The sequence below is a fragment of the Podarcis vaucheri genome (genome assembly GCF_965113315.1).
Source record: "Podarcis vaucheri genome assembly, chromosome: 7".
In the NCBI taxonomy this organism is placed as follows: Eukaryota; Metazoa; Chordata; class Lepidosauria; order Squamata; family Lacertidae; genus Podarcis; species Podarcis vaucheri.
The window spans coordinates 28,199,556-28,219,968 of record NC_138765.1 but is presented as its reverse complement, the minus strand read 5'-3'; the positions used below and the strand labels follow the sequence as shown (position 1 = coordinate 28,219,968).

Below are 20,413 nucleotides of genomic sequence, written 5' to 3'. Positions count from 1 at the left end.
TAAATGCTTTCCATTGCACAAGCAGGCGGAACGAGGCGGAGAATACCAAAGTCCTCCCAGTTGCGTAATCAATCAGTGTTCCTGGGTCTGCCTATCACAATTGAAAAACTAAGTGTAAGTTGGCAAGTTTGCACCACTTGAGGACCCTCCAAGGAAACCCTTATAGCTTTAAAAACACTTACTTGTGAAATACTCTCTTATCAGCAAAATTCCCACAGGAAATGTCTGTTTTCTGCTTTCTCTCTGCCAAAGTCATGCTTTTTTGATAAATCAAAAGGGTATTTCAGAATTTCCTCTAGGGAATTTCCCAAGAACTGCATCTGGAGCTGCTATATGGGCTGTCTCAAAAGGCTATTTTTCATTTCAAAATGCCATGTATAAATTAAGTTAGATAGATCTTAAGAAGAAACACATATACTTAATAAACCAAGTTTTTGAAATGAAGTATCACAACCGTCAGGAAGGCAGCTGGGGTGTGTGGGAAAGAGATGAATTCTTGACTTCTCTGGTTCTAGCCAATCAGTACTATGCAGAGCTGGCTTTTGTTATAGGCAGACAGGAGCAGCTTCTCCTGAGTGTAGTCCTGCAGAGAAATGTGTATGTTTGAACAACAATAGGAAACATCTGTGATGTTTCAATTTCACTAAACAAGTTGTGTATTTTTATATGCACTCTGTTAATATCTTAGGAGGCATCAGGAGAGTAAATAATTCCAGCCTAGCCATGAATGCTTGTCTGCTGCACATAATTTATTCACATGCCAAGTTATATATGGTCAAATATACCCCCCCCAAATATCCTTGCCGCTCAGTGATTGGGGGGAGAAAGGAAGCATGTCAAAAGACTGTTACAGCATGGTTTGGTGTAGTATTGAACAGTGTGGGTTACACTAATCAGTAAATATGGAGAGATATGTTTAAAAAAATACAGGAACCAGACTGAAGTCTTAAATTATGGCTGCATACACATTTGAAGCACATTTCTTTCCACCTCCTTGCTCAAGAACCCTTGGAGTTGTAGTTCGTTAAGAGTGAAGGGAACTATAGCTCTGTGAGGGGAAATCACAGTTCCCAGGATTTAGTAGAGGTGGAATGTGTTTTAAACGCGTTTTAAATGTATGGTGTGTATGCAGCCATAGAGATGCAGAACTGTGTCAGTGAACAAATGTCTTCCACTTCAGGACTTTGATCAGACTTAGAGGAATGTGTTGTGGCATGATCACCACCCAAACCTAGGTTCCCAATTGCTAGATTAGGTGTTTCGACAACATGTGGTTCAGAAGAGGTCTCTTCAGATAAGGGCTGTTGTACGTTGACTGGCGTGGTCCTTGATCCTTCTTGCCAGTGTTTCCCCCTTAGGCCAGGACTGGGTAGGTGGGAGCTGTTGCCACCCCACAGTTGTTGTCCTTCATCGACATGAGGATGTAGCCATCATTGCCCCAATATGTGGACCAAGAGTTCTTGATGAGCCAGTAGCTCTCCCCTTCGAGGTCCCCATATCCCACAGCTAGGACCGCATGGTCTAACTCCATGCTCTTGTTTCCTAGAAGAAAAGAGGGACCAGGAATCAATTCACCACCTAGTGCCACAGTTCCCCAAGCTTTCCTTGTGTACACTAAGAACACGAGTGGAGGAGAAATCAGAGAAGTATGCATTTAAAACCAAATCTATCAAATTTCTGAATTATTATGTGATTTGAAATGCAGATATTCTTCAAAATTTGCACTTATTGGAATTCTGAAAAGCAGTTCTGCAACCAACCAGTGGTTGGTTTTTTTTTTTAAAAAATGCATATATTAGGGAAGGTTGCTTGCAGAAATGTGTGCATTAGTCAAAACTGCATATAAAACTATTTTTATTAGGATAAATGTGCACAAAAATGCCAACTGAGCCAGGATAAAATGTTGAGTATAAATATATAATAAGAATAATATTAATAACAATGAATTTTCATAAGGATTAAAAAAAATAAAATCTCGTATTGCTGCAAAAAGTGGTCAACTAAATTTAAGATTGGGAAAAAATGCAGAACTGAGAGAACCAAGACTGACAGATCCTTCCCTCCCTCTTCCAGGGCCTTTAGTGTGGTAAAATCTGTCCTCTGGAATGCACTTCTAGTGAACACCAGGCAAGCAACTGCCTACAGTATTGGCATTTAAGCACCTGCTTAAAACTCATCTGTTCACCCAGACTTTCCCTGATGGGTAATCCAGCTATGTTAATGCACTAAGCTGATCTAATGATTGATTTGTGATGCATTTTGTACTTGTTTTTAAGGAGAACATTTTATTGTTGATTTTATGCTGACAGACCTCCAGAGCTGACCGGAAGTCTCCATGTTTGCCTGCCCCAGTCCAGGTACTGGGGAGAGGGCTTGACTCTTTAGGTGGGCAAGAGTGCCTTTAAAAAATATTTTTTATTAAGAAGACTATGCGTGCAGCTTGTAAGCTTCAGCCCGGCAGAAGTCAGCTGCAAATGACTGCATGGACTCTCTAGGAGTCTGCCATCCACAGCTCCCTCCTCCCCTGTCCCAATTAACCTCCATCTCCAGGGCTTAGTGGCAAGGAGGAGTGCAGAGGAAGAATCACCAGGGCCCGCCCTGTGACATCACCAAGTCCCATCTCCATGACCCATGACTCCAGGACCCACTCCTGATCTCAGAATTGCATTCTGAAGTCTCAGGGTCTGGGATGCTCCTGACTTGACAGCTCTAAGCATCATAGCAGGTATGACCCTATGGCTCTGTAGATGTTGTTGGACCACAACCCTCTACATCCCCCCGACCACTGACCATGCTGGTGGGAGCTGGAGTCCAATGACACCTGAAGGGCCACAGGCTCCCCATCTGTGCCTTAAATGGTGACTAGTGGTGCAAGAGAATTTCCATTGTGACCCCTGCCTATAAAGTTGACACATCCATAAAATCCCATCCCACCATAGAGGCTTTGAACTAAGGAGTGACATTAGACTCACCGCAGTTTGGCTCATAGTAGATGCCACTGGAGTAGAAGGCAAAGGACTTGTGGGAGGCGTCAATGTTCACGGCCACAGGGCCATGCTTGTAGAGAGCAGCCTTCAGGGCAGTGGTGTTTTCAGAGGCCACACGGACATAGCCAGAGAGAGTTGCAACCAGCTCGGATTGGTTGTAGTGACAGTAGCCATTCTGGCAAAGGGAAAGCAGACACACACCCCAGTTTCACTGCAAGAAAGCTATTCCAGCCTCAGATACAAGCCTGCGACTCTGTGCGCACTCCCTGCTTTTGGGCTGCAATTTGTGCAAGGTACACGACGAGCTGTTTGTGCAGAACGCCACCACAAAAGGGCAGGAAAGCCACAGGTTGCAGCATTCAGCTTCCTGAGAACCTTATCTTCCATGTTCTAGCCCTTATGAACACAAAAATATGCTTGGAAGTATATGGGGCGCTGGAATCTAAGAGCCAAACTTGGTGCACATCTGCATTCATCATTTATATCTTGCAGGGAGCTATTGTTCTCCTGTCCTGTTTTGTGGTCTTCCCACAGGAGCCTGGTTGGAAACTCTAGGAAAGAGGATGCTGGACTAGATTTGCTTTTGGTCTGATTCCACAGGGCTCCTCTTGTATTCTTAACATGCAAGTAGCAGCTGATTGGTAGGGGAGGCGACTGGCCTGGATTGCAACAAATGCAGAGCAGGGAATTTAACCCTTTCCTCTCCTGCTGTGGTTCCTGGTGAAAAATTGCCCTGCCCTCTGAAGCTGCATTGTTGCTTTGTATCCTTCAATAAAGCCTTGGTGAACAGTTTTGGGTAACTTAAAGAACTCCTTGTGGGATGTGAAACACAGAGCAGTCAAATACAACATTCCTAGAGTGGACATAAAAGGGGATTTCTGGACCAGCCAGTCAGAACTTCCTGTTTCCTCCTGGGCTGGGACAGACTTCCTCTACATGTGAACAGAGGTGGGCGTGGCAGGTAACAAAACAGCACAGGGGAGGCAGCCACATCTCTCTCTGACTCCATTCGTCGAAGAAGCAACATCTTATCAGCCTGAGATGCTCTCTTGGCTTCTAGCTTCTAGTCAAGAGATGACAAAGGAACTATCTCCTTATGGGATAGATTCCAGGTGTATATATTTTGTAACCTAAGTCTGCCTTCTGGGATCCATCTGTGAACAGAATGTGTGTGAGTAAACTCTTTTATATTTTTATACAGGACTGTTGTGTCTAATCTTTTTATGAGGGAATAAAGGGGAATTTGCCAAGAAACGTATTTTAGAGGCTTATACAAGCCTGGAAGAGACGTATCTGCTGTACAAGTTTAAAAAGGGGAATGTTACTCTGCTAAATTATAGAACTTGTTAACACAAGTTGGGAAGGATATAATTAAACAATATATCCTCTCCTTCCTCCCTGAACATTCCCATACTCCTGAGGGCAATTTTTCACCCTACGCACTGGTAAGCCCACCCAGCTGAGAACCACAACCAGCCCTGCCTCTCTGATGAGTATACCTGGATGATTCATATATTTGTCTTATTGAGACATTCCTTTTTCTAAAGGGATCAAAGATGTTGACCACAGCAGCCCACTGTCCCCTTTTCAAATTATCTCAAATGCAATAGCATTTAAGAAGGAAGCAGTGGGCATCACTATTGTAATGGTAGGGAATCTCAGGGTGGGGGGGCAAATGTGGCCCCCGTTCCCTTCTGCCTGGCCCCTGGGACTCTCCCTGGACTTGCTCCAAGCTCAGGTGCTTTTGCCCTGCTGGAATGTGTCATCAAACTGATGATGCCTTCTACTTGCCTAGATGGAGGATGCATAGAAACCTCTGACCTTTGCATGGCTATGTAAAGGTAATGCACGTGGCTCCTGGAAGTTTGCCCAAGAGGAATGCCACCCTCTGGTTGCTCCAGGTGGACATTCTGCACTCACCTGACCCTGGTACGGCCCATAGGACTCTGTGCTGGCAATCCCGCCATGCTTCATAATCCACTCGTAGGCATGCCGTTCCTCGCCCCCATCACAGGCATGGTTTCCAAAGCCCCAGGAACAATCAATTAAGACTTGCTGTGACAGTGGAGTGAGCACTCCAGTCTGTACGGAAAAGATGGGATATTTAGTTAGTTAGGACTCATCCAGAATTCCCCCGTGTCCCACCACTTTCCCCCGGGGAAACCAGATCTTTACCACTCAAACAGAGCAAGTGTCCACCGGGTTTCCCCACAAATTGATGTTTGCCCCTAAAGAGCAGATATTCCCCAGGAAACCAGTGGGGCAAACAGAAAACTGCTTGGACCCTAGGCATGGGACCAGTGGAAGTTTGGGGGAGCCCTCCATTACGGCATTTTTCTTTTACTCTACTTTTTTGCCAAAATGGTTTCCAGAACAGCTTACAAGTCAATACTATGACAGATCATTCCCTCAGGACTGAAATCTAAAAGAGATGACATGCAAAGAAAAAGGGAATGGTGTGGAAGAGGGGGAAACCAAACATATATAGGTGGCAGCTTTTAAAGTTACAATGGCCAGCTGTGGAATGCCCAAGGCAGCGGGTCTCTCGGCTGAGGTATAGCCCTTCTGGTCTCCCACTCTGCAGCCTGATGGCATGAAAAGCCAGGGACCAAAACGTCTAAGGTCTCATTCTGCACTATACATGTAAAGCGGTATCATACAACTTTAAGCAGTCACGGCTTCCCCCAAAGAATCCTGGGAACTTTGGCTTGTTAAGGGAGCTGGGAGTTGTTAAGTGCCACCTATTGCCCTCACGGAACTACAGTTCCCAGAGTAGTTTAAAAATCAACTACTCTTCCAAGAGAGCTCTGGGAATTGCCACGCTGTGAGAGGAATAGGAATGTCCTAACAACCTTCAGGACCCTTAAACTATACTTCCCAGGATGAAGAGGTATGGTCCCAGAACAGGTTCACAATTTCAGTGTCATCTATACCAAGTGGAGATTCGGAGGGTGGCAACATGAGAATGGGCCTTCTCTGCAGTGGCTCCCCATCTGTGGAATGCTCTCCCCAGGGAAGTTCACCCGGCACCTTCATTATACACCTTTAGGTGCTGGGCAAAAATGTTCCTTTTTAACCAGGCCTTTGGTTGATCTGATTTACATCCTATGCCCTTTTAAAATGTGTTGGAGGGGGGGCTGTTGGGTTGTTGTGTTCATTTTAATTATGTATTTTGTTGTTTTATATCTTGATTTTCTTCTGTGAACCCCCCTGAGACCCCCGGAAATAGGGCAGTATATAAATTCATTCATTCATTCATTCATTCATTCATTCAATAATAATGTTTAACTCTAGTTTATCCCACACAGGGCTACAATTCCTAGAACCGTTAGCCAACTACAGTTCTAGGATTCTTTGGGGGAAGCGAGGCCATGTTCTTTAAGTAGATGTTGTGCAGGGCTCTGAGGAATCAAGGAAGCTTCAAGACACAGTCAAGCTCCCATGTTCTCACCTTGAGAAAGAGGGCGCCTTCCAGTGTTCCTGTTGTAGCAAAACTCCAACAGGAACCACACACGGCCTGGTCTTTGACTGGGGTCACAGCACCTTCATTGGTAGGCAGAGAGAAATGGGGACAAAAATTACAGAGAAACAGATCTCAACCACACTGTCATTAATTTTTTTTTTTTAAAGCCCAAGTCGCTGCTGCATGAAGTTGGCATGGGGCAAATCCACGCACAGGAGCACAGGACTGGCTCCACTGGCATATTTCCACCATACCAAACTTCCCACCACCTTGCCCCACACTCACTACTTCCTATTATTGACTATAGGGGGGAGGGGGAGAGAAAAAAGTAGGGTTAATTAAAATATATTTCAGTTTTATGCTGTTTTGAAGTCAGGTTTGTTTAGGTTAGTTAAATTATTATTTAATTTACTTTCAAAAGCTTTCGATATATTGTAGAGTCCTGTCTTCCCCTCCCTTTTCTTTTTCACTTTAGTGAAATCCTTTTGAAATATACACTTGTGTTCTATTTAATCTTGTATACATTTTGGCTTGTATTCAGTGCAGCACTCATAAGTGCTTCGTCTCCCCCCCCCCCCAGATCTGCTCTGAAGGATTGGGGGGGAACCCCCAAAGGACAGATTTAGGGGGGCAGTGTGGGAATAAACGGGACAAATAGAGAGGATAAAATTGCACTCAGGGCTTATCCATAATAACCTTTCCCCTGCCCTTTCCAGGCACACCCACCATTTAAAGCTCCATGTCTGAGCGCCCTTTATTTTCCTCCATAGCTTTCCCTGTGAAAACTCACCCTTTAAAGCTCAATCAGAGCAAACGTCAATCCACGGAAAAACCAAATTGACGTTTGCTCTGATTCAGCTTTAAAGAGTGGGTTTTCACAGGGAATGTTACTTACCTAGTGTTGAATTGGATAATTCTTTGCAATTAAATTTTGCAGATGTCCTATTTCAGTTTCGACTCCCCCCCCCCTTTGAACTGTTACTATAAGCATTCTTTCCAAATTTAAATTCCAAAACGAGGGCTTTATGATCACCATAAAGCCGCCAATCCAGACTCTCTGGCAGGGTGAGGTTGTCATAGCTTTGGGCAGGGAAAGGCCAGCCCTGGTTGGGTTCACCGGTCTTTAGCCTCCCCCTCATCACTGCCATCTCCTCTGGTGTATGATCGGCCAAGTGGTTCACAGCCAGTTTGTAGGAGAGGTTGGCCCTGTTCTTGGAGTGGACGTATCTGGAAAACAATAATAATGAAAAGCACACATGCCTGGCATATCTGATTTCCCTCTTTCCCATTTTCCAGCTGCAAATTATCAGTTTCCAACTGTACAATTTTTCATCCACATTTTGTGTACCTCATGTTGTGGATGAAGAAGTGCTTCCTGTGCTCCATCTCCTCCTCACTCTTGTAGGTCTTTCTGAATTTCCCCTTGTAGTGATGGAATAGATGCTCGTGGTCTTGGCCTACTTCCCCAGCTCCCCCAACAAATTCTTGCATGGGATTGGCTAAGATCCTATGCTCCGGTCCTACACCTGGCCAATGTGTGCATTTTATACCTATGAAGCAGAAAGCAGAAGTGACTGCCATGACCAGAAGTCAAAATAAGATACAGTTTATTTCCCTTCAGTTCTTATTTGCTTGCTTTGGGCTGCAGTCCAGACTGGTATTTTATTGTGGCTGTAGTCTGCAAGATTTTCTTTACACAACAACAGCACAATAGCAGCAGGTTTATTCCAATTTAGTTTGCCCTGTGATGTTTCTTTAATGCTACCACATCACTGCTGTCTGGAAGTTGGCAACCGTACTTGGTACTTGGGGCTGAAACTAATATTGCTGTTTTTCCTGACAGAATGTCAGTGCCTTTAATAGAATCCAGAGCAGGCAGAGATTCAACAGGCATAGCTTCTCCATGGTTAGCTGGCAAGTTGAGATGACACCCGAGATGTGCATTTAAAGGACACACCCTGTGACTGTAATTCATTTTGACGTATTTAATTGGAATTTTAAATTGTTGTATGCCACCCTGGAATCTGCTGATATATATATTAAGTGGCATTAGACAAAATGGTGCTCTCAGGTCATCATTGGACTCCAACTCCCATCAGGCCCAGCCAGCACAGCTAGCGGTCAGGGATGATAGGAGTTGGAGTCCCCAGTATCTGAAAGGCACAACATTGGTTATCCCTGCGCTAGACATTACCACAGCTGCAACATGCACCCTTGTAGGTGAGGAGAAGGAGAAACAGGAGGCTCTCTATGCAAGAGGACAGCTCTGCACTGAACATACCACCAGGGAGATCAAAGACGTCAGAGGGGAATCTGCGGGAAAAGCTGGTGTAGTCTATCTCATACTTGTCGTAGTGGGAGCCCAGGAGAGTGTTGAACCCCCTCATCTCATAGTGCACTGGGACAGGCTCAGGGGAAGCATCTGCAACCCAGAACCTGTAGATGTTCTTCTTCTTGCCCCAATATGACGTACTCTCCAGGACTGTGCAGGACTGTCCGTTGTAGTCTTCCTGCAGAACAGTCTGGAGTTTGGAGTGCGAGAGAGCAGGAAAGAGTAAGATTCTCAGTGAGAGGCTGGGAAGGGCAGGTTTGAAAATACCACTGATGTGCAGCAAACAAGAGCTTTTGAAATAGGCATGGAGAACCCTTGGCCCTCCAGATGTTGCTGAACTGTAACTTCCATCAGCAATGTCAGCCCAGGATGTTTTGGCACTTCAGGCAAAACAGAAATTGTGCCCCCTTGTCACCATAAATACTTCCTCTGTGTCCAGCCTCCTCCTCCTCCACAACTGCCAGGCACAGAGGCCATGGCAGTGGCAAAGGAGGTGGCAGGACACATAGGAGGAGGAGGAGGAGGAGGAGGAGGAGGAGGAGAAAGCAAATGGAAGCAGATGAGGCCAGATCTACCACCTAGGCTGACTACCTCACCTCATTGGTGTGCTGGTCATGCCCACCGGCCCCAGCAAGCATGGTCAGTCACCGAGGACCGTGGAAGTTGTAGTTCAGTAGCATTTGGAGGGCCAAAGGTCACCCACACATTCCCTAGTTTTTCACCACAATTCTCTCTCTGCCCCCCCCCCAGCACTCTTAACTAGAGCTTCCTGGGAAAAAGAATAAGTTGTTACACCACTTGGGGAATTGCAGAACTGTGAGGGGAATAGGAATCTCCCAACAACTCTCAGCACCCTCAACCAACGTTCCCAGGATTTGGGGGGGAGGGGACTGTTCAAAGTTATATGATACTGTTTAAATGTATGGTGAGGAGGGAGCCAGAAAGTGAGAAAGCAGAGGTGACCTGCCCACTTTTGCTATGGCCCCACCCTCCACCAGCATGCAGTTCCCAATAGATTGCCCCTGAAGAAATGAAGGCTTAACAGGAAAAACAAATGCCCGCCCCTACTCTAAGGGTGTAAGGAGCATATGGGAAGCTGGCATAAAATACTGCAGCTTAAGTTAAGGCAGAGTAAAGCACACCAGAACCAGACTCTGTTCAAGAGCAAGGCTACTGCTGGCTGAGCTCTTCGTGTCAAAGAAATTAGGTTACTTGGTTAGTTACAGCGCATAAAGCTTCCAACTCCAACACTGAAATCCAGCTTTCGAAATCCTCAACATGCACTTCACAAAATATTGGCTGCATTCAGGCACAACATCAAACCATGGTATAGTGTTATGTCTAAAACCATTCCAGTTTTCGAAGTGTAGTTTATGAGGGGTTTCCGAATCAGGATATCAAACCTCAGGTTTGCAAGCCAAGCCACCTTTTGGGCTGACCGTTGTTTACTATTATGTCTGAATTCATAGTCCGCTGGCAAACCATTTTGCTTTGCTTCAAGAGTTGTTGCACCGTGGAGACGGGTGAACAGACAAAACTGAGTGCATGGGACAGAAAAGCAGATCAGGAACTCTAAAGCATAGTTGACTTGCCGTATGTCTGGAAACTCAAACCATGGCATGAGCTTATAACTATGGTTAGCATAATGCACAGTTTGGTGTGATGTCTGAACTGAGATGATTGGAAGCAGGAGCTTGAGGGACTCACCTGGAATTCAGATAGGTTAGGAAAGACACTTTGAGGCCTAATGGGATTCTCCAATGTTCCATTGATCTGGAAGCACTCCTTAATGTTGGCCTCTGTTTCTGTGGTTTCTGGAGTTACCTTGAAGCTGGCCCCAAAAGGTTTTACAAAGCTAAACTGGTAAGTGATCACCTGGCCTGGAGGAGCAAGGAAAGAAGCATTCATTACACCAATATCTGCAATATCTCCAATATCTGCATCTAATTCTAATTTCATTAGATCAGGGGTCAACAAGCTTTTTCAGCAGGGGGCCTGTCCACTGTGCCTCAGGCCTTGTGGGGGGCTGGACTTTATTTTGAAAAAAAATATGAACAAATTCCTATGCCCCACAAATAACCCAGAGATGCATTTTAAATAAAGGACACATGTAAAAACATGCCGATTCCCAGACCGTCTGTGGGCCAGATTTAGAAGGTGATTGGGCTGGATCTGGCCCCAGGCCTTAGTTTGCCTACCCATGCATTAGATCAAAGAACTGTGGCCCTCCAGATGTTGTTGGACTACAACTTCCACCATCCCTGTCCATTGACCACTCTGGCTGGGGCTAATGGGAGCTCAAGTCCAACAGCAATTTGAAGCCCACAGGCTCCCCAACCCCATTAGAATTTCCAGCCCACCATATTGGGAAACAATATCCCTTTACAACAAATGCGGCATAAATCTGAGGTCTGCTCTTCAACCTCAGCTGGGTGGATTATTTATTTCAGAGATGACAGGAATCAGGTCTGGGGGGAAGCCTGCAGCAGCTTTATTCATGATTCAGAAATAAAAAGGATGCAGTGGGCCACTCTTATTCCAGAGAAGGAACCAATGGCAACTGTTAGAAACGTTTCGACACACACACAAAACCGCAGTCTTTAAAACTCTGTCCTGGTCTACAGATGCAGCAGAGCGAGGTAGCAAAATGGATTATGCCATTCCAGGCTGCATGTGTGTGTGTGTGTGTGGGGGGGAATCTTCCCATATCCATTCCACAAAATAAAACCCCATACAAGTTAAAAATTTGCACACAGGGTGTGGTCTGGGCCTACATTTCTTTTCCTCCCAAATGTCCCAAGTCTTTGTTTTTATTTTACTTGCAGGGATTTGATTTTCCTTTTTTGTGGGGCAAATGTACCATACACTAGCCCTGGGCTCCTATGGGAGGAAAAGCAGGGTATAATTGCTATATATAAATAAATATGACAAAGAAACAAACATCTAAGTCTGAGGTGATACTGCCCTGCTGCTTACCCTGTGCCCCATATGCTGGATAACTTGTAGCCCCCATTTTAAACTTCCCAGAATGCTCCAGGGCATTGTGAGAAATTTAAACAGCTGCTCTGCGCTGGCTGTGGTGCTGTTTCCCACCTGCCACCAACCCAAGTAACCTCTCCTACAAATATATGAAAGAGCATGTTGCTCTTGGCCCACCTGAAAACTGAATCCAACCCTGACCTCCAGCAACATAGAACAGGTCTCAATGACCACCTCTGGCTTTGAAGAGAGGGGTAGCCCCTTCACAGCACTATCTCCCCCTTGGGACAGTCTCTGGAGAGGCTTAAGGAGCACATTCCAGGTTTCTGGTATTATTCCTATCTTGTGTTTATATAACTCAGGGGTGGAGAAGCAGCGGACCCTATTTGTCGTTGCGACTCTGTTGGTATCTTTGAGAGAAGGAATGTACTTTGACTATTTTTTAAAGGCATAATGTGTACATAGACTTAAGTGCTTCTTTGGATACAAGCCATCATTTTCATCGTATTAAAGCAGGCAATGGGAACTACTTCCGCGTGAGACGCTGGAGAGCTGCTGCCAGTCAGAGACAGTAGGTCTATTGTGGGGGTCCTGTGGTCCTCCAGATGTTATTGGACTCCAACTCCCATCAGCCCCAGCTTGGATGGGAAGGATGATCAGAGTTGTGGTCCAGCGACGTCTGGAGGACTCATCCACCATCCCTGGAGTAAACACTATGAGGCTTAAGAGAGAAATAATGTGACCTGGTGTAAGGCATCTAAAACTGTTCCCAATCCAGATGGTTATGTTCATGGGAGAAATGAAACAGATGTTTTCACTGGGCTTCCGACCACCTTCTTGGTAATATCAGACGTCTCTTACCGTGATAATACTGGATACGGCTTTTCCCCTCCGTCTCATTGAACCAGGCTTCGAAGGGCTCTTCTATTTCAGCATAAGGCAGTTTCAGGATCCCTGAAGGAAGCCAAATGGCAACAGCTGCTTAGCCAGAGTAAAGAAGGGATGATGATGATGATGATGTGTGGTCAGAGGGTGGAGAGGGAGCAGACTGGGAGGAGGAGTCTGTAGCTGAAGAGGTAACAGTGTTTAGTGAGCAGGAAGAGTCTGTGGCAGACAGCAGTCCAGAATCAGAGGTTGGAGAGGAGTGGGGGCAGGCTGCTGAGGAAGCCAGGGAATCTCCCCCTCCTGCTCCCCTCCTTCCTGGTCTCCCAGATCATGGAAAGGAATGAAGAGGGCAGAGCAAAGAGAGACAAGATGAAGGAGCCTCAAGTTGCTGGGGAAGGGCCTTAGGGAGCAGTGGGAAGGCGGGGACCTTTAGTCCTTGCAACTGCCTCATTGGGGGCAAGACCTACTGGGAAGAGTTGCTGTGATCACTAGGCCTGCCCTTTGAATAAAGAGTTAACTTCACAGACACTGGGTGTTTCATTGCTAACCTGCCCTTGACTCCGGCTCCTGACACCAAGGGTAGGGAACCAGTGACTCTCCAGAGATGGTTGGATATTACAGGAGCAATAGTGAGGGGTGATGGGAGTTGTAGTGTAGTAACATCTGGAGGGCCAGAGGTTCCCCAGCCTTGCAATAAAAATGGAAGGAAACGCCCCCTGCACACAGAGCCACCTCCATAATGAGACATCTCTGAGATATGGGCATTGTACTTATCACAAATAATCTAGCTCCAAGCGAGCTGCATTTACATAAGATTGAAGAAAAGGAGTGCAATACAAAGAGATAAACATTATTCCAGTGGACATCTGTCAGTTGGCAAATCATACCTAGAAAGAACAGAAGGCTGATAAAAAGTTAAAGTAATGAATTAATGCACAAAGGCAGTGACTGATAGATGGCTGCTTATTTTTCCGAAAGGTAATTTCACTGATGCCCAAGAGAGCCTTTTTTGTTCCAACTTGCTTTGAGATTTATTTGTTTCTGTGTTTGCACTAAGCCTGCAAATTCTCCAGGTGTGCCTCTATGCTGCCAGATGGTCCTATTCTGAGGACACCGCTCTCCACATTTGGGGCTGCAAGCTTCAATTAATTAATGCAATCCGTCAGCATAGGCTTTAATCAGAAACCAGCTCTGTGCTTCCTGTCGCCACAAACCATTTTTAATACAGAAATTAAGGAGAAGATCATCTTCTGCCCTGCTTCTAGTGAGCATACCTCTCAAATGGGAAGATGCAGTTCTTTAAAACAGGGATGGGGAACCGGTGGCCCTCCAGATGTTGCTGGACTCCAGCTCCCTTCAGCTCCAGCCAGCATGGCCAGGGGTCAAGGGTGATGGGAGTTAAGAGTCCAACAATATCTGGAATGCCATTGGCTTCCCATCTCTGCTTTAGAAATTGGGAGGGGAGAGGTGTAGAGAAGACCAATAAATTATCCCTTTCCATTATCACCTGAAGTGTTGCATACTGTGCCCCCCAACACAGGTCTCTCATCTCTGCCTAGTCTCTACAAATGATTTCCCCCTGAAGCATCCAAGGGCAGTGAAGAATTTCGTTACCTGTTATATGATAGGCACCCCCAAACCTGGGAAGCACCTGCAGACGTTTGTGTGGAGGTGTGCAGTCAACCACTGAAATGAAAAACAAAGACAAATGGATTAGGTCAGATTTGGTTAATGTAGAGAATGCCACTTGCCCACAAAGGAAATTGTGTTCAGTGCATCGTAAGAATATAAGAAGAGGCTGGCTGGATCAGACCAAAGCCCCAACCAGGAGCAGTATCCTGTTTTCAGTGTGGCCAACCAGCAGAGGCACCAGTTTCTCAGGAGGACTGAGGGGCCCCAACTTGACATCCTGACAATGTGCATGTGACTTGCGAGGAGCCAGAGGGCTGCCCTCTGGACAGTGAGGGGACCCCGCCTCCTCAAAAAAATAATAATGTTGCTTTGGCCCCTAAGCCAACAAATGCTTATGGGAAGCCCACAAGCAGCAAATGAGTGCAGGATCAGTATCAGACTCATGTTCCCCAGAAACTGGTATTCAGAGACATTTCACCTCAGACATTGAAGGTAGTCCATAGCCATCATGGCTAGCAGCCGCTAATAGCCTTAGGCTCCATGCATTTGTCTCATCACCTTTTAAAGCCATCCCATTTCTTGGCCATCACCACACCTTAAGATAGCTAATTCCATAGTTTAATTATGATCTGTGTTCCTTTTTGGCTGTCCTGAATCTCCCCCTATTAAATGAATTTGGATATGCCGAAGTTATTGAAAAATAAATTTAAGGAACCGCAGAAAGAGGGGAAGGAAGTTAAATTTCGAAATGTTACATTGGTTGTAAAACTAATGAAATGTAGAAACTTGAAAAGTATAAATAAAAAACTTAGAAGACAAAAAAAAAAGAATATCCCACCATTCAACTTCCTTGGATGATTCTGGAATTTAGTATAACGAGAGACAGAGATACCTCTCAATTTATTTGTTTATTATAACGGCTATATCCCACCTTTCCTCCAACAAATTCAAAGTGGAATATGTGGTTCAGCCCCTTCCCATTTTATCCTCCCAGCAACATAGTGAGGTAAGTTGAGCAGGGATCCGAATCTTGCTCTGAGAGGCCCTAGTCCAAATTTCTAACCACTACATTTCGCTGCCTCTTGCAGTTTGCTTTTGCCACACCATGCATAATTTTATATGTCCATCCCCAACTCTCCTCTCTCCACCCCAAACATTAAACCCTTTCCTCTTTGGGAAGTTGCTCCATACCCTCTCCAAGATTTTTGCTAATAATCATCATTATGCAATGAATTCAATGTAAAAGAACACTTAACTTTAAAGGAACCACCTGGGTATAATTAACACAGGAGAGATCCTTTGTCTGCAACAGTATTTTAAAACAGTTCAAATACCAAAACCGATAAAAAAAAACCTTAACTTCCTAAGCATCTGAGCAGACTGTCTGAACAAGAATATTTTTAGCAGATGCTGAAGAAGAGTACAGAGAAGGTGCCTGCTTGATCTCAATAGGCAGGCAGTTTCAAAGTGCAGCTGCTGCCTAATAAAATGTATTTATTAGGAAAAATTAGCACTAGAACACTGATAAATTTTCATGAGGATTTCAATAAACGAACACCCAACAAACATGGCAGAAATGTGGAATATTGAATATAAGTTTTAAAAAATGAGAGAAAGAGAGAGCACCGAAATTGGCATATCTTTCCATCTCCTCCAGCTAGAGAGGAGCCCTCTAGCCCTAATATCCCATAAGGGTTAAATAAAATAACATAGCTGCCTAAAAAACAAGACAGTCAAACTTACCAAGAAAAGCAGCCCCTACGAGGAAGATCAGCAGCATCCCCATTGCTGCTCAGCCACACATGCTCCTTCTCAGAGCCACTTTAACAAGGAGCTGCCTTATTAAGCAGCGGTCAATTAGCCAATAGTTGAAGCCTGGGTGAGGTGAGAAACCCTGCAGAATTTCTGAATGGCACTGGAGAAAGCACCACTTCCTATTGGCTATTTATACAGCTCCCAATAAGGAAATGGCAAATCAAGCTGCTAGGCTGTGGCTTGTTTGATGTGATGGTGGGTGGTGATCAAAGCAATTTATCTGGATGCTGGAGCTAGGATGACATGCAGTAGTATATGAGTCCAAAGCCCTTGAACTTCTTTCAACAGCATGGAGAAGGAGAGGTGGTCCCCATAGCTCAGTCTGGTAGGCAGGCATCAGCAACCTATACCAGGCAAATGAATTCAGTATGGAAAGCATCACTCCATTTGGGCCCTGCTATCTGAAGTTTTGGGAACAGGCCATAATTGGAAATACTCTGATTCATAAGATTGCAACATTAAAACAGGCCCAAATGTGGAAGCTTTGGTATGGAGCTTCCGTGTTAACTTGGCATCAAGAATAAAGAAGCTTTTTGGTACAGGAGCTACTCAAAACTGGATCCCAAGATACATGTGCCTATTTTTTATTATTGTATGCCATAGTCCAGCTCATTCGTTGACTCTCCTGGGTAAGACAGCTGCTTCCCAGAGTAGCTTGAGGGCTGTGATGTGCACTCACAGGTCTGTCACACGAAGAGCATCACCAGTCAGGCCGCTTGGAAATAAATCTGAGCTGCGTCATGCAGGAGCCCCATTCCTTTCAGTGGTGGATTGTGACCCCCTAAGGTGGGGGGGGGCTTTTCCAGAGCAAGGTCTGCACTCCTGTCTGGGTTCTGAGGGCCACATATCTGGTTGGCAGGGCCAGAAGGAAAAAGAGGTAAAGCAACAGCCACATATCTAAGCTTTGTACAATAGGCTAATTTCTACACTCACATGCTTCTCTCTGGACTCAGCTACACAGCTGCAAATAAAACATTTTAAGTGTGATGTAAAGTGCATTATACAAATGTGACACTGGATGGCGATGGTGAGCTATGGGAAATTCAATATATTTTTCAGAACATGTTTTTTAAAAAGCATTTTATATGTGTGTAGATTCCACCTCTGTCCTCCATCCGGGCAACTGAGAGGCATGATACACCATGGATACATCATGGTTAGAGCATTGGACTAGGACCTGGGAGACCAGGATTCAGCTCCCCACTCAGCCATGAAGCTCCCTGGATGACCTTGGGCCAGTCACTGCCTCTCAGCCTAGCCCACATTACAGGGTGGTTGTGGGGAATAAATGAGGAGGGCAGATATGGATACCGCCTTGAACTCATTGGAGAAAAGGTGGGATATAAATGCAATCAATCAATTTCAGCCAGGCAAAATCATTCATGGGGTGTGTGAAGTAGGGCTGGTGATGGGTGTGGCCTAGGGAAAGGGGGTGTGGCCTAGGGAGAGTCTCAAGGACCAGACAGAGAGAACTGGAGGGCTGCATTTGGCTCCCAGGCTTGAGGTTCCTCACCCCTGGCCTGTGGCATAGACCATAAGAGGCTGAATCAGGGTGCTCCATTCTCACCTTCCACTCTTCTCAACTGATGCTCAACATTTGATAGCTGCAGAACATGGTGGACTATGTTCATTATAAAAAATCTAGTGTGCAGCTGCATGAAAACGCCAACTTCTATCCTAGGGGTCATCAGGAAATGGACAGAAATTAAAAAGGTGATTCCATGGTTCCTGATGACTGTGGGTCATCCAGTCATTGGTTGGGCCACATTTGGGGTGCAATGTGGAGATCTGGTCACCCTATCTCAAAAAGGACAATAGACCAGTTAGGAAAGTGCTGGGAAGAAAAGCAACTGGAATGCTCAAGAGTTGAGGGCTTTTTAACTTAAAAAAAAAAAGATGTCCTGTGTATGTATAGCAGGATTGTGTCCAGATTTTCACTTTTTGAAATATGGCAATCCAAAATAGAGGTTTGTAAAATGATATGGGGAGAGAGAAATTATTCTGCTCTCATAGCAGAACTATGGAACAGCCAATGGGCAGTAGATTCAGGACAGATAGAAGTAAGAACTTCACACAGCACACAGTGGTGTAGCGTGGGGGGTGCCAGGGGTGCCGGCCGCACCGGGCACAACATCTGGGGGGGCGCGAGTCCAGAGGGAAGCGACAAGTTCCTTCCTCCGCCGGGCTCCCCGCCGCCACTGCCAGCCTTGCGCCCTAGCACGCGCGCCCCCCGTCGCCGCTGCGGCGGCTGCGCTCCACTCACTGCTCGCAGGAGGAGCAGCCGCTGCAGCAGCACCGACGCCGCCACCGATGCCTGGCCGGGCACGGGCAGCCTCTGCACCCCGCCGCCGCCGCCATCCCCTCGGCCCAGCCACAGGCGGCGGCTGCTTCTGCCGACTGGGAGGGAGGAGAGCTCCGAGGGGCCTCGCCGCGCCCTGCCCTCCCCCAGACCCTCCGAGGGGGTCTCCCGGCAGAAGGGGGCGCCGCTGGCTCCGGCTCTCAGCGCAAGTCTCAGCCGCGCGAGGGGGGGGGGGCGAGGACGGAGCATGGCTGGAAGCCCCCGGACCCAGCCGGGAGGAGGAGAGGGGAGGGGGCTTCAGCTGCCTCGGCCCGCGGGGGCTCCGCAAATAATAAATTTAATAAATTCCTGCTGAGCCTTTGGGGGGGTCCTTGGCTCCTTCGCTCGCCCCCAGCCCCAGTGGCGTAGTGTGGGGGGTGCAGGGGGGCCGGGCGCAACATCTGGGGGGCGCGCGCTCGCACTCGAGCGCTGAAATCCACGGGTTAGGGGGCGCAAATTACTTGCCTTGCCCCGGGTGCTGACAACCCACGCTACGCCACTGACAGCACATTGCTAACTTGTGGAACTCATTGCCACAAGATGTAGTAATGGTATTTTTCTTAGATGGCCTTAAACAGGAATTGGACAAATGAATACCTGCTCATGGGCTTACCAGGAGCCTCTGAATCCTTGTTGTAAGCCAAAAATGGCTTATCCTACATCCCCACTATCATAAAGTCAGGGTTGGGGGAACTCTGTAACTTTTCAGATATTGTTGGACTCCAGTTCCTATCAGGCCCAGCCCTTGGCCAACAGTATCTGGAGGGCCATAGCTTCCCAACCCCAGATAGAACCTTCACCTGATCCAGCAGGGATCTTTTGCATTCTTAAGTAGCAACACAATAAACTATAATATATTGAGATTTCATTCCTATGTTGAGATGTCTCATTCATCTTGCTCAAAATCCAGCTGGTTTCTTACCCAAGGTCAGAAAGCAATCTGTCCTCCTCCTTCCTTGTGTCGGCATGTTCTTTTGGAAGTCATAACAAAAACAGCAAAGCCAGTCCTTTGAACCAGATTCTGTATTAGCGCATAATGTTTTGTTATGCACTCAGGACAGTTTGCCTTGTTTGGACAAGAGTTACTTGATGTTTTCTTTTTTAAAAAAAACCAAGCAATTTTGAATGCTTTAAAAATATATATCATAATTTCAAAATTAAAACAGATTAAATTTTACCCAGCTCATAAATATATATATATATATAAAATAAGCAAATCCTGTATCATGATTAGCATTATTATCAAAAAATCGAAAATTTTAAAACCGTAACATATTAAAACACAATGGTGGATTTGGGATGAAAAGTTTGGGAAGAATAAACACCTCAAGCGTCTCAAGCCAGAGTAAAGAGATGCCTTTTCAGCACTCACCAGCAGCTGTATGATGAAGGAGCCTGATGTGCCTCAGTGGGGAGGAAGTTCCACAACTTAGGGGCCTCCACCGGGAAGACCCTCTCCCAAGCCACCAACCCTACAAGCCTCTGAGGGCATAGGAACTACGAAGAGGGGCCCCTCTGCTGGTCTCCACATCCAAGAGGGTGTGTAGAGATGAAGGTGGTCTTTAAGTTCTCTTGTTTATCTTGTTAAATGGTTTTGACACTTTTTGGGTATGTAGAGCAACTCACAAATGTAATAGTGAATTAGAACAAATAAAACAAATTAATAGAGCTCCAAACTTTCTTTCCTGGCTCCATGCCACAAGTGATGGTTAGTCAGTCTCTGGAAGGGACAAATACTGCTGCAAACTTTGCATTTTACCTTTATTTTGCTCAGAAGCGCAGCTGTCATCAGAAAAGAAGAGAACGTTCAGAAGTGTCCGTGAAGGTCAAATAATGGAATGAAGACACACTGGGCCAAAAGCAAAGCTTACGTCACCCTAAAACTGTAGGCACCGACAAGGCCTTATCTCATAGCCATAATAAGATCATTCCAGCATTGCATTGTCTGGGGGATGAGGTGTATGTGGGTTGGAGAACAGATA

At 45.9% G+C, this 20,413-nt stretch overlaps 1 protein-coding gene across 1 annotated transcript; it reads right to left on the bottom strand.

Annotated features, from left to right (window-relative positions):
* Window positions 1-87: 87 nt before the first annotated feature.
* LOC309537139 (digestive cysteine proteinase 2-like) lies at window positions 88-16,117 on the bottom strand. Its single transcript, XM_082231695.1, has 11 exons — window positions 16,022-16,117; window positions 14,261-14,332; window positions 12,623-12,715; window positions 10,490-10,662; window positions 8,732-8,972; window positions 7,799-8,000; window positions 7,484-7,677; window positions 6,439-6,530; window positions 4,908-5,069; window positions 2,973-3,162; window positions 88-1,542 (listed from the first exon to the last, which is right to left on the bottom strand). Exons 1-11 carry the CDS (start codon window positions 16,062-16,064, stop codon window positions 1,355-1,357), a joined length of 1,650 nt encoding a protein of 549 aa, XP_082087821.1. The 5' UTR covers window positions 16,065-16,117; the 3' UTR covers window positions 88-1,354.
* Window positions 16,118-20,413: the final 4,296 nt, after the last annotated feature.